The 22,309-nt window shown below is 40.0% G+C and overlaps 1 protein-coding gene across 5 annotated transcripts in view; it reads right to left on the reverse strand.

The window, feature by feature from the left end:
• Positions 1-22,309, reverse strand: part of TMEM245 (transmembrane protein 245) — a 103,988-nt gene that overhangs the window by 32,540 nt on the left and 49,139 nt on the right. For 3 of the 5 annotated variants that reach the window (XM_022579110.3, XM_089913511.1, XM_089913513.1), the window contains exons 9-13: positions 18,346-18,436; positions 7,594-7,692; positions 5,043-5,174; positions 982-1,104; positions 708-853 (exon numbers count right to left, since the gene is read on the reverse strand). In XM_022579110.3, coding sequence (XP_022434818.2) covers positions 708-853; positions 982-1,104; positions 5,043-5,174; positions 7,594-7,692; positions 18,346-18,436 — 591 coding nt within the window. Of the gene's footprint in view, positions 1-707; positions 854-981; positions 1,105-5,042; positions 5,175-7,593; positions 7,693-18,345; positions 18,437-22,309 lie in introns of those variants that run through there. The other 2 variants (XM_089913514.1, XM_089913512.1) reach the window with 2 other exon arrangements.

Below are 22,309 nucleotides of genomic sequence, written 5' to 3' on the forward strand. Positions count from 1 at the left end.
ACACACAGAGCGCGTGACTTGGAAATAACCCCAAATTTTGCATTTCCGGTATCCAAACTACCCTCTGCAGAGGACACAGCCTGGCTGCAGAGCGACAGAGGAAGAAACAGGAAGGCCACCTACTCTCCTCCCCAAGCAAAGCTAGAATTCCCGAGAATACAAGGAGGGTTCTGAGAGAAGCTGAGGTGTATGTGTGGTGCAGGGTGCAGGAGGGGCTTCTCCCGAGCAAATTATGTGACGATTAGAAGCTGCAGCAAGGGCCTGGGGACAGGCCATTAGACCTTTGTACATCACAGGCTTGAGAGTAAGATATTAAAACTGTTTCACATTATCCTCTCAAAGGAGATGTTAAAAATCTGAAAATACCAGGGGCTTCCCTGGTGGCGCAGTGGTTGAGAGTCCGCCTGCCGATGCAGGGGACACAGGTTCGTGCCCCGGTCCGGGAAGATCCCACATGCTGTGGAGCGGCTGGGCCCGTGAGCCATGGCTGCTGAGCCTGCGTGTCCGGAGCCTGTGCTCCGCAACGGGAGAGGCCACAACAGTGAGAGGCCCGCGTACCGCAAAAAAAAAAAAAAAAATTTGAAAATACCAGTGTCCCTCAATAGCTTAGCATTGAATGTTACCAGGAAGGCTCAAGACAGAAAAATGGGCCTCTCATGGAGAGCAGTTTCTGAAGGAAGTAAGGACAGCATAAATCTTTTCCCTACCTGATAGCTTCTTCCACAGACTGGCCAATAATATTAGAAGAAGGACCTGGCTGAGATAGTGGTGTCAGGCTTATCACCCACTTCACTGGCTTGTAGTACTCATCACTGGAACTTAACAGATAAAATAGTGTGGTCAGGAAAATTATCTGCAAAACAAAGGACAGTACCTCCTAAAATATCACATTTGGAAACTACAGGAAGGAAACATAAATGGAACCAAGAATATGCTTTACTGCAGAAGGAGTGTGACACGTACTCATCTGTGTGTACATACCAGAGACAGAACAAAGTTGAGGAGGGCAGTCCCGCTGTAGAAGAGGATGGCCAGGAGCGTGGTGACAGTGGTGAAGAGCAGGCTCACATTCCGGCTCATAACGATCCACAGGGACTCTAAGATCTGGCGAGGAGGGAAGGCTAAATATTAGGACTCATCCTCAGGAAAGAAGTTTCTACAGCTATCTAGTGTGCTCTTCATGGAGTGTTTTACTACCATAAACTGAAACAACAAGAACTGAGTATTATTTTATCTGAAAACATTTGAATGTTAATTAGTAAGGAAAATGGTTAAGTAAATTATGGTGAATATACTACAAATAATAACAGGCAGCCATTAAAACATCTCTATTATAACACAGAAAAATACTTTATGATACAATGCTAAGTTTAAAGAACAGGACAGGGCTTCCCTGGTGGCGCAGTGGTTGAGAGTCCGCCTTCTAATGCAGGGGACACGGGTTCGTGCCCCGGTCCGGGAAGATCCCACATGCCACGGAGCAGCTGGGCCCGTAAGCCATGGCCGCTGAGCCTGTGCGTCCGGAGCCTGTGCTCCACAATGGGAGAGGCCACAACAGTGAGAGGCCCGAGTATCGCAAAAGAAAATAAAATAAAGAACAGGACAAAAAAGCTTATTTATAGCATGATTATAACTATGAAATGGCACGCATAGAAAAAATACCTACAGAAGAATATGCCAGAATGCAACCTGTAGTTGTATGTAGCTTGTAGGACCACAAGCACAGGCCAAGAAATTCTAACATTAGTCTGATTAGCTATACCTCCCCCATGGACTTGCCATCTTCAACTTAGAACCAACAACAAACACAAAAGCGTCACTTCAGTGACTTCACTAAAGTCACAATAAAAGAAATGAACAGATGGGGTCAGAGCTCTGCAGCTAAAAACCTTTCCTCAGATAGATAATGACCCTATATGAAGACCTACTGAGTTCATCTGATCCATCACCTGCAAATTCACTAGAACCAGATGTTAATACATGGTAAATATTACTGAAAGAAGATGTATAATATCTATAACACACCTACGTATTTTCACGTAGGTGTGTTATAGATATTTCCTATCTCTTCATGAACTTAAAGTCCCATATGATAATGTCTGTTCTATTATTCTCCCCAAGAGGACTATCCTTCCTCTTAATGAAAAACAAGGAAGCAAGATGATCAGAAAAACACCTTCCATTATAGTTTTCAAAATGCTCGCATAAACCTCACAGCAATGCAGCGAGGGAAGCAATGTAGATGATATCATCTTTATTTTACAGATATACAAACCGAAGCTCAGAGATTTTTAAAAACTTGCCCAAGGGCATGAAGCTAATAAGCGGAACTAGAGCTAGGACCAGAACTCCTAATGGCTGGTTTTATTTTGCTGCCCTTTCCAAAAGAGAAGTTCTGTTTTTTGTCATATGCTCAAGTTATACCATCTCTTCCATGAAAGGCCTATCCATTCCTTTCCTACCTCAAATGTACCATTTATAAAGGCATATTTTGTTGTCCTCAGCATTTCTTGCAAACCTCAGCTCAGCCTTCATAAGAGGACTTTGGCAGGCTAGTTTCATTTACAATAGCTCCTTACATAAAGTCTTGAAAATGCTTCATGATGCCTACAAAAATATGCATGATTGACTGTCTGACCTTATGGGATAAAGAATGAATGAATACTGCCACTGATTCTAAGAAACAAACCAACAATGCCCTTACTTGTGATTTTTACAAACATTCTTTTGGGGAATTCAGTCACTTTGGAATTTTTATCAAAAAAATTTTTAAAATAGTTTCTGGGTCATACTGATAGGAAATACTCTGTGGTAATTCTTAAGAAATTAACTGAATACATTAATTGTAGACTGGTAGTCACTAACAATCCAGTAACTTTTCTAGGTACTCAAAGGGATTAGGAAGAAAGGTTCAGAAAAGAAGAAAGAGATGCTGGGTATTATAAAACCAAAAAGTTCAATCAAGGGCTGACCTTGACAGTTTCTTAAAATTTGTTCTGATGAGATAGGTGGTGATATTAAAGAATGTAACTTTTTTTAATACTGTATGACAAAACGTGTCAATATTTAGAATTAGATATTAGTGAACCAATATTCCAAATGACCAGTGCACATTACAAAATCATGTAAGGGTAGAAGATCCATTCCTAGCCAAGATAGATCAAGGGACCTTAAAACAGGAGAGAAGAAAAAGTTCACTGATACGGTTTCAAATTCTACACTGCAACTAACCTTTAAGAAATACCATTTGTTGAGTTTTGGTGTAGTATCAAAGAATAGTCACGATGATCTGAAAAGGTTATTAAAAGACTACCCTCTTTTCCAGCTACATATCTGTGTGAGGCTAGATTTCTTCATATACTTCAACCAAAACAACATATTCCAACAGACTGAATGCAGAAACAAACATGAGGTTTGCAAAATTAAACAGGTTTGCAAAAATGTAAAGAAAGCCACTCTTCACACTAAATCATTTTTTTTGTTTTGGAAAATGGTTATTTTTCAGACATAATAAGCATGCCCTTCATGTCAACAAGTAACGTTATTTTTTAGTGAATTGATAAATATTTTTAAAGTTCTCAGTTTTTTTTGTTGTTGTTGTTTTTTTGCGGTATGCGGGCCTCTCACTGTTGTGGCCTCTCCCATTGCAGAGCACAGGCTCCGGATGCACAGGCTCCGGACGCGCAGGCTCAGCGGCCATGGCTCACGGGCCCAGCTGCTCCGCGTCATGTGGGATCTTCCCGGACCGGGGCACGAACCCGTGTCCCCTGCATCGGCAGGCGGACTCTCAACCACTGCGCCACCAGGGAAGCCCTAAAGTTCGCAGTTTTAACTGCTAATACAATAAGTATCAATAGAACCTACATTAGCAAAAGCTCTTTGGAGTCCTCACACCAAAATCTGAGAGCCACTGGACTACAGAAAACAGAGGGAAGGGATTATCAAAAACAACATTCTTAGAATTGAAGGACATGAATTTCTAGATGTAATTTCAAACTGTTGTAGCTACATTAGGCGATTGGGAGAAAGGGAAAATGTGAGTGCAGGGATGGGTGAAGGGACTGGGTGAAGGGACCAAAGGAGTTGTAAGAAAACCCCAAGGGAGCTGTAAGGAAGCACTGAGGGACTTGTATCTTCATCTTCCATGTTAGGAAGCCAAAAGATAATATTGTAAAACCAAGAAAGAGCAGCATAAACATTATTTAAGAAATTTAGAGGTTAATACACAGAGAAAGCTAAAAGAATTGAGAACTCTTTTTGGAGAATGAGACTGAAGTGGGGAAGCACAGAGCAGGGGCACTGCTATTGTTTATTGAAAACCTTAAAACATTTTTGACCTTTAAGCTATGGTCATCTATTGTTTTGATAAAAATTAAATTTTAAAAATATCTAGCACAGCAAACCTCCACTTTTATTAACATGATGAGAGTTACAAGTTTATTCACAAGAGAAGTCTTCTCATCTCTGTGGAAAGCCACAGATCAAGATACCTCACAAAGTAGGCTATAGAATGAAGAATAGTCGCTGAAACTTGGCAACACGGCAAGCTGTTCCTTGCTGCCTTTGATCCTTTGGTAAACAAGGCAGAGGTGGGTGGTGCATGAGGGAAGGACAGGTGGGATGATAATAAGCGAAGCCTTTAAACATCCAGTCTCTCTAATGTGACTGGAACCATATTTCCATCTGCCAAAGGGCTTCACCCACCAAAGGTGGCTCCCTCTCTAGTGGTCCAACTGGGGACATTCTGGTCAGCCTAGGGGACAAGGATACCATCTCAGAATCTGAGAGCCACAGCATTATGTGTGCTACCTGAGTCAGCATCTCTTGGTTACTCTTCAACCACAGAGGAGGCATCAGGGAGTTACACCTGAGGCCTAAGGCTTTTGGACATCTTTCTAGTGCATTTCGAACTCTCCAAACTGTAAATGTCATGGCATTAAAAACAGGGTACCGAAAGGCATTTCAGTGTGTGAAGAAAACTGGGAATTAGAGTTTCTGTTTTTGTATCTAAGTCCAGTTTAACTATAAATACTATTTCTTACCGAAAGAAATGTCTCAATGTTCTCATGGACAAAGGAAGCGATATCTTGCCAGTCCAGAATGTCTCCCAGCCAGCTATTCTGACGACTTATGTGCATCTTGTGTCCTTTGAGCCTTCCAGAGTGCGTTACATTCTATGGAATAGAACAGTTCAGACATGAAATCTCCATCTTAACCTAAAGAATAGGAGGTATAAATAGCCTATCTTGTTTTAGGTCCACTTGAGCAATTTAGTAAGTGCACAAAGGTGAAAAACTTTTTATTATTTAAGAAATCAACAAAGAACTCCACCGAAAGACCTGAAATATATTTTTCTGTTTACATTCTAGTTACTGTGTCTCAGCCTAGCTTAAAAGCTTTCCTTCTAAGTATGTTCATGAACACACTTTACTCGTCAGTATGTTCAACTGAACAGGAACGCAGCATATACTTTCATCTTATTTTTCCCTTTTAGCCCCTCTAACCTTTCTCTTGGTCTCCCAGTTTTGCTTTTTTCCTCCTTTGCTCATCTCTCTTATTACTCCTCCATACACGCTAAAGGAAGCAGAGGGGAAATATGAAAAAGTACAGCTAAAACCAATACAATGTTATATGTCAATCATATCTCAATAAAACAGGGGAAAACAAGGGTTGGGGGGGAATCTAACTTGTCTATCTGGAAGAGAATTACATTGGCAGAAATGCAGGAATAACAGATTTGAAAGAGTGATGTGATGTATAAACAAAGTGACTGGTAAGGTTAAAATTTAGAAATAGAAGTAGATTCTTAACATTCTTGTGTTTCCATTCTCGCACTTTTTTCAAACAGCACTGTGATGCCTGCCTTCATTATGCAATGAAGACATTAGATCCTAGTAAAACAGGTAAAGAAAGCAATGCACTTACCCACTTACAAATCTATGCTTTTAAAACACTGACCACCCTGGACCATAAGTGAAGCTCAAAGCGGGTGAGGGACAGTAAAAGCTGTTTGTCTGTAAGCAGAAGCCCCAGAATCAGCAGAAGAAGTGGATACAACTTTCCAATAGTCTGGCTCTTCAGCAGATATCTACCCAGAGATCCCCCAGTTAGATTTTTTTTTTTTTGCGGTACTCGGGCCTCTCACTGTTGTGGCCTCTCCCACTGCGGAGCACAGGCTCCGGACGCGCAGGCTCAGCGGCCATGGCTCACAGACCCAGCTGCTCCGTGGCATGTGGGATCTTCCCGGACCGGGGCACGAACCCGTGTCCCCTGCATCGGCAGGCGGACTCTCAACCACTGTGCCACCAGGGAAGCCCGCCCAGTTAGTTTTAACTCCCAGTTTTGGAAAGCCACAAAAACCATCACTGTTCCTTCGACTCCTCCTGGGGCAGGAGTACACAATGCCAAACAGGTCACTGAGCAACAAATTCAAATTTAAATCAAGCCCTCCTACCCCCAAACCCCAAGTTAAGAGATTTATTTATGTTTCTCTTCTGTTTAGATCAACCCAGGGAAAAAGCAACCACGAACTCTGCCCCACTCTATCTCCTTCCCCTGGATGGGCATCTTCCACAGCACAGCACAAGGCCTTCCACAGGCCTTGCCAACGCAGTGTATAGAACAGCCTGGCACAACTAGCTGCTTTCAAACCATCATTTTTATATTTAATGAAAAATGATACTATTTTTCGTCATAAATTCTGAAATTGGAGTACATCAGCACAAGTAGCATTAAAGGTTTATTTAAAATAAAATAAATCTCTCTAAACTTTTGGATCTATTTTCACTTCCTCAAAGAGAAAAGTTCTTAGTCTGAAGCTGTATTGTCCCAAATAGTAGCCACTACCCACATATGGCTACTGAGTACCTAAAATGTGGCTAATCCAAAAATGGAAAAAATTATATATATATATATATATATAAAGCCTCATTAAATTTTTTTATTCATTCCATATGGAAATGACATATATTCGGTATACTGGGTTAAGTAAAATACATTATTAAAATTAATTTCACCTGTCCTAGTTTTTTTTTAAATGTGGCCACTAGAAAAATTAACATTACATGTATGACTTGCATTCATTACATTTCTACTGTACAAATCTGGTCTAGAGGATGGGATGCTGTTGATGGTAATGAACAGAGGATGGAATACTGATACACCAGAGACTGGTAGGTTCTGCCATGGAGACTAATCATCAATTCAAGCTGACTTTTAGTGACCTGAGGTTTAAGAACCTGCAGCTTGGGCCTCCCTGGTGGCGCAGTGGTTGAGAGTCCGCCTGCCGACGCAGGGGACACAGGTTTGTGCCCTGGTCCGGGAGGATCCTACATGCCGTGGAGCGGCTGGGCCCGTGAGCCATGGCCGTTGAGCCTGCGCATCCGGAGCCTCTGCTCCGCAATGGGAGAGGCCACAACAGTGAGAGGCCCGCATACCGCAAAAGAAAAAGAAAAAAAGAAAAAAAAAAAAGAAATTGCAGCTTAAAAATGTCAATAAATAAAACCCCAATGTTAACACAATCCTACCTGGTCAATGAGTCCATAAAATGACACTATTAGTTTACAACTGAAATCCTTAGCTAAAATAACTTACCTTTACAAACCAAGAATGATACAGTCTGTCCCAAAGTTCTAGCACTTGCTTTTCAATTACGGCAGTATTGTTCACCTTATCTCCAAGAATTTTATGCAGCTGGAAGAAATACAGATATAATCTGGTTTAATATTTCAGGCAACAATTCAGTAAAATTAATACATGCTGGGTCTTTATATTTGTACCAAATCAAACTTAAATGTTCTAGCCTATTTAATTGCCTCTAACCACATTAGGTTCTTTTCTTAAACTCTATTCCTCAATATCCCCAGTAAATTTCCTCTCTCCCACCTTTTTGCTTCTTTTTTCTTTCCTTTATTCTTAGGTCTCGACTCCTTGATCTTGGACCTGTAGCCTCTAGAATTGTGAGAAAATTAATTTATGTTGTTGAAGCACAAAGTTCATGGTACTTTGTTATGGCAGCCCTACCAAAACTAATACAGTTCATCTCTACAATCACATGGGTACTATCTGATATTCAAGCTTCCGTCTACAGCCCAGATCTCTCCCTTGAGCTCCAGCTATGTATGTCCGATTGTATGTCTACTTAAGGTATTTAATATGCCCTGAAACAGAATTACCAATCTACATGCAACAGCTACACCCCACTACCACCTCCAATTCTTTTTATCTAAATGTACAGCTATCCTTCTAGTTGGACAAACCAAAAACTTCCTTCCCTTGCACTCCATAACCAATCCATGAGCAATTCATGTCAAGAAAACCTCAAAAACATATCCCAAATATGACAATTTCTCTCAATTCCCACTGCTACGATCTTAGTCCAACTCGTCAACATCTCACCTGGACTATCAGAATAATCTTTCAATTGGTCTCCCTGCCTTCTTCATTGTTGCCCACTCCTCCATAAAGCAACCAAGATGAGCTTTCAATATCCTAAACCTGGTCATATCCCTGTTTTAAAGTCCTCTGCAGCTAAATTAAAATCCCAAGTTCTTTATGACCTCAAGGCTTGTCTCATCACCACATCCCCTATTCCAGCCACAGTGACCTTTCTTTCCCTCATTCAAGCTCCTTCCCATCTCAGGGCCTCTGAATTTTCTATGCCCTCAACTTGAAACATTCTTTTCGAAGACCTTCATAAACTGCCTCCTTCTCACCGCTCAAGTCTTAGTGAAAACATTACCTTCTCAGAGGCATTCTCTGGCCATTCTAGCTAAAGCATCACTTGGAGTTACTCTCTACCACATCACTCTGTTTACTCTGGTCACAGCACTTTCAGATCTGAAACTTTTGTTTGCACGTTTAATGCTGGTCTCCTTTCACCCGGAAGGTAAGGCTCTAGGAGAGCTGTAACTCTTTCTGGTTTACTGCTTTTCGCCAGCATTTAGAACAGTGCCTGACATGTTTGTGCACTGGCTGTCACCTTCTTCATTCTTGTCATCAGAGAAGGGACACAGGAAATGCGCTCATTACTTATTCTCTTGCTATATCAGGGCAGTATCTCTAGGTACAAATTTTTTTTTTAATTAATTAATTAATTTATTTTTGGCTTAGGTGGGTTTTTTTTGGCTGTGTTGGGTCTTTGCTTCTGTGCAAGGGCTTTCTCCAGTTGTGGCGAGCGGGGGCCACTCTTCATTGCGGTGCGTGGGCCTCTCACTGTCGCGAACTCTCCCGTTGTGGAGCACAGGCTCCAGACGCTCAGGCTCAGTAGTTGTGGCTCTCGGGCTTAGTTGCTCCGCGGCATGTGGGATCTTCCCAGACCAGGGCTCAAACCCATGTCTCCTGCATTGGTAGGCAGATTCTTAACCACTGTGCCACCAGGGAAGCCCTCTAGGTACAAATTTTAAAAAGAGAATACAAGTAGAATGGATACTTAAAAGCGAGGATGTTGTATGACACAGGCCTAGAGCCCGTGCTTTGCAACAAGAGAAGCCACCGCAATGAGAAGCCCGCGCACAGCAATGAAGAGTAGCCCCCACTCGCCGCAACCAGAGAAAACCCATGCACAGCAACAAAGACCCAACGCAGCCAAAAATACAAATAAAAAATAAATAAATTTAAAAAAAAGAAAAAGATAAGGTGACCATATGTACATGGGTTTATCTCTGGGCTTTCTATCCTGTTCCATTGATCTATATTTCTGTTTTTGTGCCAGTACCATAATGTCTTGATTACCGCAGCTTTGTAGTATAGTCTGAAGTCAGGGAGCCTGATTCCTCCAGCTCCAATTTTTCTTTCTCAACATTGCTTTGGTTATTCGGGGTCTTTTGCATTTCCATACAAATTGTGCAATTTTTTGTTCTAGTTCTGTGAAAAATGCCATTGGTAGTCTGATAGGGATTGCGTTGAATCTGTAGATTGCTCTGGGTAGCACTGTCATTTTCACAATGTTGATTCTTCCAATCCAAGAACATGGTACATCTCTCCATCTGTTTGTATCATCTTTAATTTCTTTCATCAGTGTCTTATAGTTCTCTGCATACAGGTCTTTTGCCTCCTTAGGTAGATTCCTAGCTTTTTATTCTTTTTGTTACAATGGTAAATGGGAGTGTTTCCTTAATTTCTCTTTCATATTTTTCATCATTAGTGTATAGGAATGCAAGGGATTTCTGTACATTAATCCTGCTATTTTACCAAATTCATTGTTTAGCTCTAGTAGTTTTCTGGTAGCATCTTTAGAATTCTCTATGTATAGTATCCTGTCATCTGCAAACAATGTCAGTTTTACTTCTTCTTTTCCTATTTGGATTTCTTTTATTTCTTTTCCTTCTCTGACTGCTGTGTCTAACACTTCCAAAATTACATTCAATAACAGCGGTAAGAGTGGGCAACCTTGACTAGTTCCTGATCTTAGAGGAAGTGGTTTCAGTTCTTCACCACTGAGAACGATGTTGGCTGTGGGTTTGTCATATATGGCTTTTATTATGTTTAGGTAGGTTCCCTCTATGCCTACTTTTGGGAGAGTTTTTATCATAAATGGGTGTTGAATTTTGTCGAAAGCTTTTTCTGCATCTGTGAAATTATCATTTTTTATTATCATTTTTTATTCTTCAATTTGTTAATATGGTGTGTCACGTTGATTGATTTGTGTGTAATGAGTAATCCTTGCATTCCTGGGATTAACTCCACTTGATCACGGTAGATGGTCCTTTTAATGTGCTGTTGGATTCTGTTCGCAAGTATTTTGTTGAGAATTTTTGCATCTATGTTCATCAGTGATATTGGCCAGTAGTTTTCTTTTTTTGTGACACCTTTGTCTGGTTTTGGTATCTGGGTGATGGTGGCCTCATAGAATGAGTTTGGGAGTGTTCCACCCTCTGCTATATTTTGGAAGAGTTTTGAGAAGGAGAGGTGTTAGCTCTTCTATAAATGTTTGATAGAATTTGCCTGTGAAGCCATATGGTCCTGGGCTTTTGTTTGTTGGAAGACTTTTAATCACAGTCTCAATTTCAGTGCTTGTGATTGGTCTGTTTATATTTTCTATTTCTTCCTGGTTCAGTCTCGGAAGGTTGTGCTTTTCTAAGAATTTGTCCATTTCTTCCAGGTTGTCTATTTTATTGGCATACAGTTGCTTGTAGTAATCTCTCATGATCCTTTTTATTTCTGCAGTACAGCTGTTACTTCTTTTTCATTTCTAATTCTGTTGATTTGAGTCTTCATTTTTTTCTTGATGAGTCCCACTAATGGTTTATCAATTTTGTTTATCTTCTCAAAGAACCAGCCTTTAGTTTTATTCATCTTTGCTATTGTTTTCTTCATTTCTTTTTCACTTATTTCTGATCTGATCTTTATAATTTCTTTCCTTCTGCTAACACTGAGTTTTGTTCTTCTTTCACTAATGCTTTAGGTGTAAGCTTAGGTTGTTTACTTGAGATTTTTCTTGTTTCTTGAGGTAGGATTGTATTGCTATGAACTTCCCTCTTAGAACTGCTTTCGCTGCATCCCATTGGCTTTGGGTCGTCGTGTTTTCATTGTCATTTGTTTCTAGGTATTTTTTGATTTCCTCTTTTTTTCAGTGATCTCTTGGTTATTTAGTAGCGTCTTGTTTAGCCTCCATGTGTTTGTATTTTTTACAGTTTTTTTCCTGTAATCAATGTCTAGTCTCATAGCATTGTGGTCGGAAAAGATACTGGATATGATTTCAATTTTCTTAAATTCACCAAGGCTTGATTTCTGACCCAAGATATGATCTATCCTGGAGAATGTTCCATGAGCACTTAAGAACACTAATGATTAAAAATTTGAAAGTGAAATTAAGAAAACACTCCCATTTACCATTGCAACAAAAAGAATAAAATATCTAGGAATAAACCTACCTAAGGAGACAAAAGACCTGTATGCAGAAAATTATAAGACACTGATGAAAGAAATTAAAGATGATACAAATAGATGGAGAGATATACCATGTTCTTGGATTGGAAGAATCAACATTGTGAAAATGACTCTACTACCCAAAGCAATCTACAGATTCAATGCAATCCCTATCAAACTACCACTGGCATTTTTCACAGAACTAGAACAAAACGTTTCACAGTTTGTATGGAAACACAAAAGATCCCGAATAGCCAAAGCAATCTTGAGAACGAAAAACGGAGCTGGAGGAATCAGGCTTCCTGACTTCAGACTATATTACAAAGCTACAGTAATCAAGACAGTATGGTACTGGCATAAAAACAGAAAGATAGATCAATGGAACAGGATAGAAAGCCCAGAGATCAACCCACGCACATATGGTCACCTTATCTTTGATAAAGGAGGCAGGAATGTACAGTGGAGAAAGGACAGCCTCTTCAATAAGTGGTGCTGGGAAAACTGGACAGCTACATGTAAAAGTATGAGATTAGATTACTCCCTAACACCATACACAAAAATAAGCTCAAAATGGATTACAGACCTAAATGTAAGGCCAGACACCATCAAACTCTTAGAGGAAAACATAGGCAGAACACTCTATGACATAAATCACAGCAAGATCCTTTCTGACTCACCTCCTAGAGAAATGGAAATAAAAGCAAAAATAAACAAATGGGACCTAATGAAACTTAAAAACTTTTGCACAGCAAAGGAAACCATAAACAAGACCAAAGACAACCCTCAGAATGGGAGAAAATATTTGCAAATGAAGCAACTGACAAAGGATTAATCTCCAAAATTTACAAACAGTTCAGGCAGCTCAATATCAAAAAAAACAAACAACCCAATCCAAAAATGGGCAGAAGACCTAAACAGACATTTCTCCAAAGAAGATATACAGAATGCCAACTAGCACATGAAAGAATGCTCAACATCATTAGTCATTAGAGAAATGCAAATCAAAACTACAATGAGGGGCTTCCCTGGTGGCACAGTGGTTAAGAGTCCGCCTGCCAATGCAGGGGACATGGGTTCGTGCCCCGGACCGGGAAGATCCCACATGCCGCGGAGCGGCTGGGCCAGTGAGCCCTGGCCACTGAGCCTGCACGTCCGGAGCCTGTGCTCCACAACAGGAGAGGCCACAACAGTGAGAGGCCCGCGTACTGCAAAAACAAACAAACAAAACTACAATGAGGTATCGTCTCACACCGGTCAAATGGCCATCATCAAAAAATCTACAAACAATAAATGTTGGAGGGGGTGTGGAGAAAAGGGAACCCTCTTGAACTGTTGGTGGGAATGTAAATTGATACAGCCACTATGGAGAACAGAATGGAGGTTCCTTAAGAAACTAAAAATAGAACTACCATACGACCCAGCAATCCCACTACTGGGCATATACCCTGAGAAAACCATAATTCAGAAAGAGTCATGTACCAAAATGTTCATTGCAGCTCTATTTATAATAGCCAGGACATGGAAGCAACCTAAGAGTCCATCAACAGGTGAATGGATAAAGAAGATGTGGCACATATATACAATGGAATATTACTCAGCCATAAAAAGAAATGAAACTGAGTTATTTGTAGTGAGGTGGATGGACCTAGAGACTGTCATTCAGGGTGAAGTAAATCAGAAAGAGAAAAACAAATACTGTATGCTAACACATATATATGGAATCTAAAAAAAAAAAAAAAATGTTCACGAAGAACCTAGGGGCCAAACGGGAATAAAGATGTAGACTTACTAGAGAATGGACTTGAGGATATGGGGAGGGGGAAGGGTAAGCTGGGACAAAGTGAGAGAGCGGCATGGAAATATATACACTACCAAACGTAAAACAGATAGCTAGTGGGAAGCAGCCGCATAGGACAGGGAGATCAGCTCGGTGCTTTGTGACCATGTAGAGGGCTGGGATTGGGAGTGTGGGAGGGCGGGAGAAGCAAGAGGGAAGAGATATGGGGACATATGTATATGTATAACTGATTCACTTTGTTATAAAGCAGAAACTAACACATTATTGTAAATCAATTATACTCCAATAAAGACGTTTAAAAAAAAAAGTGTATTCTGTTGTTTTTGGATGGAATGTCCTATAAATATCAATTAAGTCCATCTTGTTTAATGTGTCATTTAAAGCTTGTGTTTCCTTATTTATTTTCATTTTGGATGATCTGTCCATTGGTGAAAGTGGGGTGTTAAAGTCCCCTACTATGATTCTGTTACTGTCAATTTCCCTTTTAAGGCTGTTAGCCTTTGCCTTAAGTATTGAGGTGCTCCTATGTTGGGTGCATAAATATTTACAATTGTTATATCTTCTTGGATTGATCCCTTGATCATTATGTAGTGTCCTTCTTTGTCTCTTGTAATAGTCTTTATTTTAAAGTCTATTTTTTTCTGATACGAGAATTGCTATTCCAGCTTTCTTTCGATTTCCATTTGCATGGAATATCTTTTCCCATCCCCTCATTTTCAGTCTGTATGTGTCCCTAGGTCTGAAGTGGGTCTCTTGTAATCAGCATATGTATGGGTCTTGTTTTTGTATCCATTCAGCCAGTCTATGTCTTTTGGTTGGAGCATTTTATCCATTTACATTTAAGGTAATTATCGATATGTATGTTCCTATTCCCATTTTCTTAATTGTTTTGGGTTTGTTTTTGTAGGTCTTTTCCTTCTCTTGTGTTTCCTGCCTAGAGAAGTTCCTTCAGCATTTGTTGTAAAGCTAGTTTGGTGTCGCTGAATTCTCTTAACTTTTGCTTGTCTGTATAAAGGTTTTAATTTCTCCATCGAATCTGAATGAGATCCTTGCTGGGTAGAGTAATCTTGGTTGTAAGTTTTTCCCTTTCATCACTTTAAATATGTCCTGCCACTCCCTTCTGGTTTACAGAGTTTCTGCTGAAAGATCAGTTGTTAACCTTATGGGGATTCCCTTGCATGTTATTTGTTGCTTTTCCCTTGCTGCTTTTAATATTTTTTCTTTGTATTTTTTAATATTTTTTCTTTGTATTTAATTTTTGATAGTTTGATTAATATGTGTCTTGGCATGTTTCTCCATGGATTTATCCTGTATGGGACTCTCTGTGCTTTTTGGACTTTCTTGACTATTTCCTTTCCCATGTTAGGGAAGTTTTCAACTATAATCTCTTCAAATATTTTCTCAGACCCTTTCTTTTTCTCTTCTTCTTCTGGGACCCCTATAATTCTAATGTTGGTGTGTTTAATGTTGTCCCAGAGGTCTCTGAGACTGACCTCAATTCTTTTCATTCTTTTTTCTTTATTCTGCTCTGCGGTAGTCATTTCCACTATTTTACCTTCCAGGTCACTTATCCGTTCTTCTGCCTCAGTTATTCTGCTATTGATTCCTTCTAGAGAACTTTTAATTTCATTTATTGTGTTGTTCATCATTGTTTGTTTCCTCTTTAGTTCTTCTAGGTCCTTGTTAAACGTTTCTTGTATTTTCTCCTTTCTATTTCCAAGATTTTAGATCATCTTTACTATAATTACTCTGAATTCTTTTTCAGGTAGACTGCCTATTTCCTCTTCATTTGTTTGGTCTGGTGGGTTTTTACTTTGCTCCTTCATCTGCTGCATATTTCTCTGTCTTCTCATTTTGTTTAACTTACTGTGTTTGGGGTCTCCTTTTTACAGGCTGCAGGTTCGTAGTTCCCGTTGTTTTTGGTGTCTGCCCCCAGTGGGTGAAGTTCCTTCAGTGGCTTGTGGAAGCTTCCTGGTGGAGGGGACTGGTGCCTGTGTTCTGGTGGATGGGGCTTGATCTTGTCTTTCTGGTGGGCAGGGCCACATTCGGTGCTGTGTTTTGGGGTGTTGTGAACTTAGTATGATTTTAGTCAGCCTGTCTGCTAATGGGTGGGGTTGTTCCTGTCTTGCTAGTTGTTTGGCATGGGGCATCCAGCACTGGAGCTTGCTGGCCATTGCGTGGAGCTGGGTCTCACCATTGAGACAGAGATCTCTGGGAGAGCTCTCACCAATTGATATTACATGGTGCAGGGAGGTCTCTGGTGGTCCAATGTCCTAAACTCGGCTCTCCGACCTCAGAAGCTCAGGCCCGACACCTAGCCAGGGCACCAAGACCCTGTCAGCCACACGGCCAGGTACGTGGGGATTTTCTTGTCTTTTGGGAAGTCTGAGGTCTTCTGCCAGCGTTCAGTATGTGTCCTGTAGGAGTTGTTCCACATGTATATGTATTTTTCATGTATTTGTGGAGAGGAAGGGGACCTCCACGTCTTCCTCCTCCACCATCTTGAAGGTCCTCCAATTCACCCATTTAAGTGTATAACTCAACAGTTTTTTAGTACATTCACAGTTATGCAACGATTACCAAAATCAATTTTGGAACATATTCATCCCCCCAAAAGAAAACTCCATACTCATTAGTAATCAATCCCCCATTTCTCCCCAATCCCCCTACCCCTGAAAACCACTACTCTACTTTGTTTCTGTAGATATGCCTCTTCCACACATTTTATATAAATGGACGTGGTCTTTTATGACCGCTTCTTTTACACAGCCTAATGTTTTCAAGGTTCATCCATGTTGTAAAATGTATCAGTTCATCCTTCCTTTTTACGGCCAACTAATATCCCAGTATGTGGCTATACCACATTTTATTTATCTATTCATCAGTTAATGGACATTCAATGGTTGCTTTTAGATATTATCCCTGTGTCTTGCAAATAAGGATCACAAATATTTTACAATGTTTCGTAGCAATATCATCTCTCTTCAGCTGTCTTCCCTTTTAGAATCCTGAGCAAAAGGTTTCAAACCTATCTTTTCTCTAAGTAATTTGAAATTTACTTCTTTAAAATCTAAGGCACATTTCTCCAGCTATCCAAATTCCCCTTCTTTATCCTTTTCCCAAATATGTAAGAATTCCAGAATAAAAATTTCTCCTGAACAGATAATTCAAAAGTTAAACGCTATGCTTTCCATAGAATAAGTCAGGCATATATATATATAAAAGTCTAAAAGCCTTCTGCAATGACTGGATCTTTCTTCTATGATAGTTCTGAGATGCATATCCACATACAGTGGACCTTTGACCAACACAGGTTGGAACAGCACAGGTCCACTTACATGTGGATGTTTTTCACTAAATATGTACTACAGTGCTCCACAATCTGTGGTTGGTTGAATCTGAGGATGTGGAACCAGGTATATGAGCACCAACTGTAAAGTTATATGGGAGTTTTTTGACCACAGAGAAGGTTAGCACCTCTAACCACCACACTGTGCAAGGGTCAACTGTACTTAACTTTCATTTATTCAATAAATATTTTTTTTAAAACTTCCATGTGACAGTTGATTTGGTTATCTGGCATGGACCCAGGAAGATCAGTAACACATTTTTCTCTTAACTTTTAAGTTTACCACAATTCCATCCTCAGGTTAGCAGATTACTGCGTGTACAATGTCATTTCCAAGATACCTTTTTTTTTTGAGATTTTGTTTTTGAATTTTAAACAAGAAATCACACACTAATACTTTTTTTCTGGCACACATCTCACTGCAACAAATCTTGTCAATCCCTAGACAATCCTAATTACTTCAATACATTAAAACTTCAAATTACCTTCATTTCCACAGGCAAAAACTAGGGGGGAAAAAGAGAGATATCCCAAATCCATATCATGGAGTCTGATCTTAGCTGTGATAACTGTGCCTTCTCCTCTGTCTTTCATCTCCCCTTCACTAAGCTTCAGCTTCCTGTCTCTAAATCTTGGATCACATAAATACCCCTTCTTGAAATACACTCTTCCTTCTCTATATTCATCCAGGACCTATCACTCCATTCCTTCAAGTTTTATCTCAAGTGCTACATTAAAGCACTAAACTCAGTTCCGGGCACACACTTCTAGCATACCACAGTAGAAAGAGCAAGGGATTTGGAATTACTCTTCAGTTTGAAACCAAGCTCTGCAATTTACTACATGACCATAGGGAATTTACTTAGCTTTGCTAAGTCTGTTTCCTCATCTATAAAGGGGATAAAATAATTCAGACTACAATAAGTTTCTTGGAAAGATTAAATGAAACAAATTGGAAACTGCCAAGCACAGTTATCAGCAAATAATAAAATATAATATGTGTTAATACTTTTTTCTCCACAAAGCCTTATTTGTCCACCCAAGCTTAGTGATCATTCTGTTCTAAAGCACAAATAATGAACCAGAACTATCTTGAACATGAAACAAAAGGCCTACCTCTCAGATTGTTCAGGCTATCAGCACTAATCAATATGATCATCTAGAAGGTTTAATTTCATCGTATATTGCTTGTTGACTTGCAGATTTAAGCCTATCTCAAAAATAGAAATTGTTCTAAACAGAATCTCCATTTTTGCTTTATCAAAGCAAGAAGTCACTACCAATGAAGACCCTACAAAAAGAAAGCCACAAAAAGAGGCTCTTCCCTTACCTTGTGGGTTATCCATTCTCGTCCATACTGATACACATTGTTAGCCGCGGAATTAAGGGCTCTTTGGACTACCTGAGCCTCAGGAAGCCAACTAATTTAAAATAAAGAGAGAAAAAATGAAAAACTAATACAGTGCACTGCACCAAACTCTTGGAACTTAATTTTTTAAACACCAATTAACTGACATCACACACTTACAAATGTAATAATCTTATAGTATAATAACATGAACAGGAAATTTGGATCTCTAAATAGAGATGTGACTTGGGAGAAATTAAGAGCTTTTAAATTACCCCAGTATTTATAGATTCATTAGTGGTTTGAAGAGACTGTTGAATATTTTCAGTTACATGGTACTACATTTTAGGGGAAATTATAACCTGTATTATTATTCAAAAATGTGAAATTCACAGAGGTATCTGAATAGATCCTTAATGACTAACAAACATCTATTAGGCCTGATAAAAAAAATCTTGCTGGCTGCTGTGAAAACACTTTGCCACTGTATTCATGCAGGTGTCCTAAGAGCAACAGATAAAGAGGAGCTGCTGCGAGGCCAAGACAAAGGCTTTGGCTCAGTCCAGACCTCCTCACAACCAGTACCCTCTAGGAGACATGGGGCCAGAAACAACCTGAGCAACCTTTGCTGGGACAAACTGGGACACACCTTGGTCTTATATCAACCACGGCCTCTAAATTGAGCTTCTTGCTTCAGATATTTACTACATCAGCCAATCACTAACTCTCCTAGCCTCAGTCAAAAGGTATCCCTCAGGTGAAACCAAGCTCCTACAATTAGGACCGGCCTACCCTCATCTTCCTGGGTAAAGATTAATCTCTATCACAGTATGACCTACCAAGAGAACCGCCCCAATTAAAAACAGCTTCATCTACTGGGTTCCTCCCAAGTAAGGGCAGGGCTAAGTGACGTTCAGTACCATTGTAGTGCCATCTCCTAATGCAGGTCCTGAGAATCAGCAGGCTTGAGACTAGTGAGTAGTAAATAGAAAATGAGTTCTAGACTAACAATACTGTCCAGGAAAAGAATTAAGATGTGTTCCAACTTCAACTTCATTTTCTCTGAAGCTCTACTAGGCTGATCCTATCCTAAGTCTTTCTAATTTATACTTCAGCTCACCAAGCACATCCACAGGAAGTCGAGGTACCTATGTAGGGCACACAAAATGTGTACCACACTGGAAGAAAGTATATCTAATCAATTCTTAACTGTATCACCTCCACTAAGAGCACCCACATGAATTTCCCACAAGGTCAACTGCCATCTTCAGGACAAGAATCCACTGAGTACTGAGATTTGCAAGAAACTATTAATTCATGACCACCCCCTGAATCTGCTGCAAAAGAATCAGACCTCCCACAAATTACTGAAGTCTAAATAGCTTTTAAATTCTTTCCTGCATAGAATATTATTCAGCAATAAAAAGGAACTTACTATTGCTACATACAACATCTTCAGTGGACTTCAAGGGAATTATGCTAAGTGAAAAAAGCCAATCTCACAAGGCTGCATACTCTATGATTAGATTTATGTATCATTCATCAAACAACAATATTATAGATATGGAGGACAAAATACTGGTTGCCAAGGGTTAGGAATATGTTGGAGGAGGAGGTAGAGGGTAGGTGTGGCTAAAAGGGGTAGCATGAGGGAGCCTTGTGGTGATGGAACAGTTCTGTATCTTGACATGGTGTCGATAGCTAACAGGAAGCATGATAAAACTGCAGAGAACACATATAATATACACGCACATACACATACACAAGTGCATGTAAAACCAGTGAAATGTCGATTTCCTGGTTTTGTTATTGTATAGTTATACAAGATGACAACAATGGTAGAGAAGGTGGGGCGAAGAGTCCAGGGGACCTCCCTATACATTTCTTTGCAAGTCCCTGTGAACTTTATAATTATTCCCACATTTAAAAACAAAAACAACTGGGCTTCCCTGGTGGCACAGTGGTTGAGAGTCCGCCTGCTGATGCAGGGGACACGGGTTCATGCCCTGGTCCGGGAAGATCCCACATGCCGCGGAGCAGCTGGGCCCGTGAGCCATGGCCGCTGAGTCTGCGCGTCCGGAGCCTGTGCTCCGCAACGGGAGAGGCCACAACAGTGAGAGGCCCGCATACCACAAAAAAAAAAAAAAAAAAAACAACCAACTTTCTGAACTACTCTGATCTGGGGCTCCCCAGTTTGTGTGTGCCTTCAAAACAACAGTAGAGATAGTACTATTACAATTGAAAACCAGTACAGAAGGGCTTTGGACTTATTTCCACTACAGAAGAATGACCACCAAAGAAAAAGAGCCCCCTTCTAAGGAGATAATTAAGGCTGCCAATTTTTTAACTTCACTCCAGATCACTCTCCTGAACTGTAACACCAACATAACCAATAGCCTACTAGATGCCTCTGCTGACACTTACCATAAACACCTCAAACTCATCAGGTAAAAAGTAAGTGAATTAGTTTTCCCACCATATCTGCTTCTCTGTTTCCTATCTTGGTGAATCCACCATCATCCACTAAGTTCCAAAGCTTGAAACATTAGAGTCACGCTAGGTTTCGTTTCCCTATACCCAATTAATCACCAACTAACCCCCTTAAGATCCTACAAATCTGTCTGTCCTGTTCACTCCACAACAACGGTCCACAATTAAGAGCTTTACTGCCTCTCACCTAGTTTTACTCTAGCTTTTAACTGGTCTAAGAGGCTCAAGTCTTGGAACACCTTCCACCTTTTCTCCACAGCACAGAGGGAGACTGTTACAGAATAAAATCTGATCAATGTTACTTTTAATATCCTTCACTAAGACAATGAACATACCTATCACTCTCAAAGGTTTCCCTGCGCCCCTCTGTACTCCCTCCCTGGAACCCACCCCTATCCACACACAGCCACTGATCTATCTGTCACTAGATTAGTGTTTTCTAGAACTTAACATAAATGGACTCATATCATATAGACTCTCTTCTGCTTGACTTCTTTCATTCACCATAATTATTCTGAGATTCATCCATGTTGCCGCATGAACTGACAGTTCATTTTTGTTTAATGCTAAGTATTATTCCCTTGAATGGATATACTACAGTTTGTAACTAATCAGAAATATCGAGAACAAGCACTGAGTATGCTCTGGATAATAGGAGATAAGTGGGTAGAAATATAACAGAAATCCTTCTGAGAATATTTAAATATGATTCTAAACCAAGTTCAAGGAATGTCCTAAGCAGGTTTTATATAAAGAAATAAAGTCAAGTCAAAGGAAAAAACCAAGTAAAATCTCAATTTATAATCTTAAAACTGGCAGAGTATTTCCTAAAATAAATTAGTGACCACCCTGGCGTTAGTAAAAAAGGTCATGTAATTTGTCATCAAGTTCAATTAGGTGAACAGCATAGTCCAGCTGAACACTCTCCACAAAGACATAAAAACCCTCTCACAGAAGCCAAATTAAACAAGTACACAAAGAGATCCTCTAAGACAGGGGTTAGCAGATTTCTTCTGTAAAGGGCCAGAATGTAAATAAATATTTTAGGCTTTTCGGAACATATAATCTGTATCACAACTACTCAATTCTGTCTGCCTTTGTAGCCCCAAAACAGCTACAGACAACATGTAAATGAATGGGTATAGGTTGTTCCAATAAATCTCTATAAGAACAGGTGGCTGGATTTGGCCCTGAGCCACAGTTTGCAACCCTGCCGCAAAAACGATACAATATGGGAACACTGCTGACTGTGCCATGGGGGACTGTCACAAATTCCTTAGCCTTTGATCCTGCATCCTCATCTGTGAAATGGGGATAATCTCTTCAACCTACTGAGGAACACATAACACAATGTAGGTGAAAGCTTAGTAAGTCACAAACACGTGGAAAACTGTGAATCTCAATTCAAATATACAAACTCCCCCCTCCCCACCATCCCATTACATGCTATTCTTAT

This window comes from Delphinapterus leucas, chromosome 6 (genome assembly GCF_059928025.1).
Source record: "Delphinapterus leucas isolate spDelLeu-1000000601 "Yukka" chromosome 6, BTC_Dleu_Yukka2, whole genome shotgun sequence".
In the NCBI taxonomy this organism is placed as follows: Eukaryota; Metazoa; Chordata; class Mammalia; order Artiodactyla; family Monodontidae; genus Delphinapterus; species Delphinapterus leucas.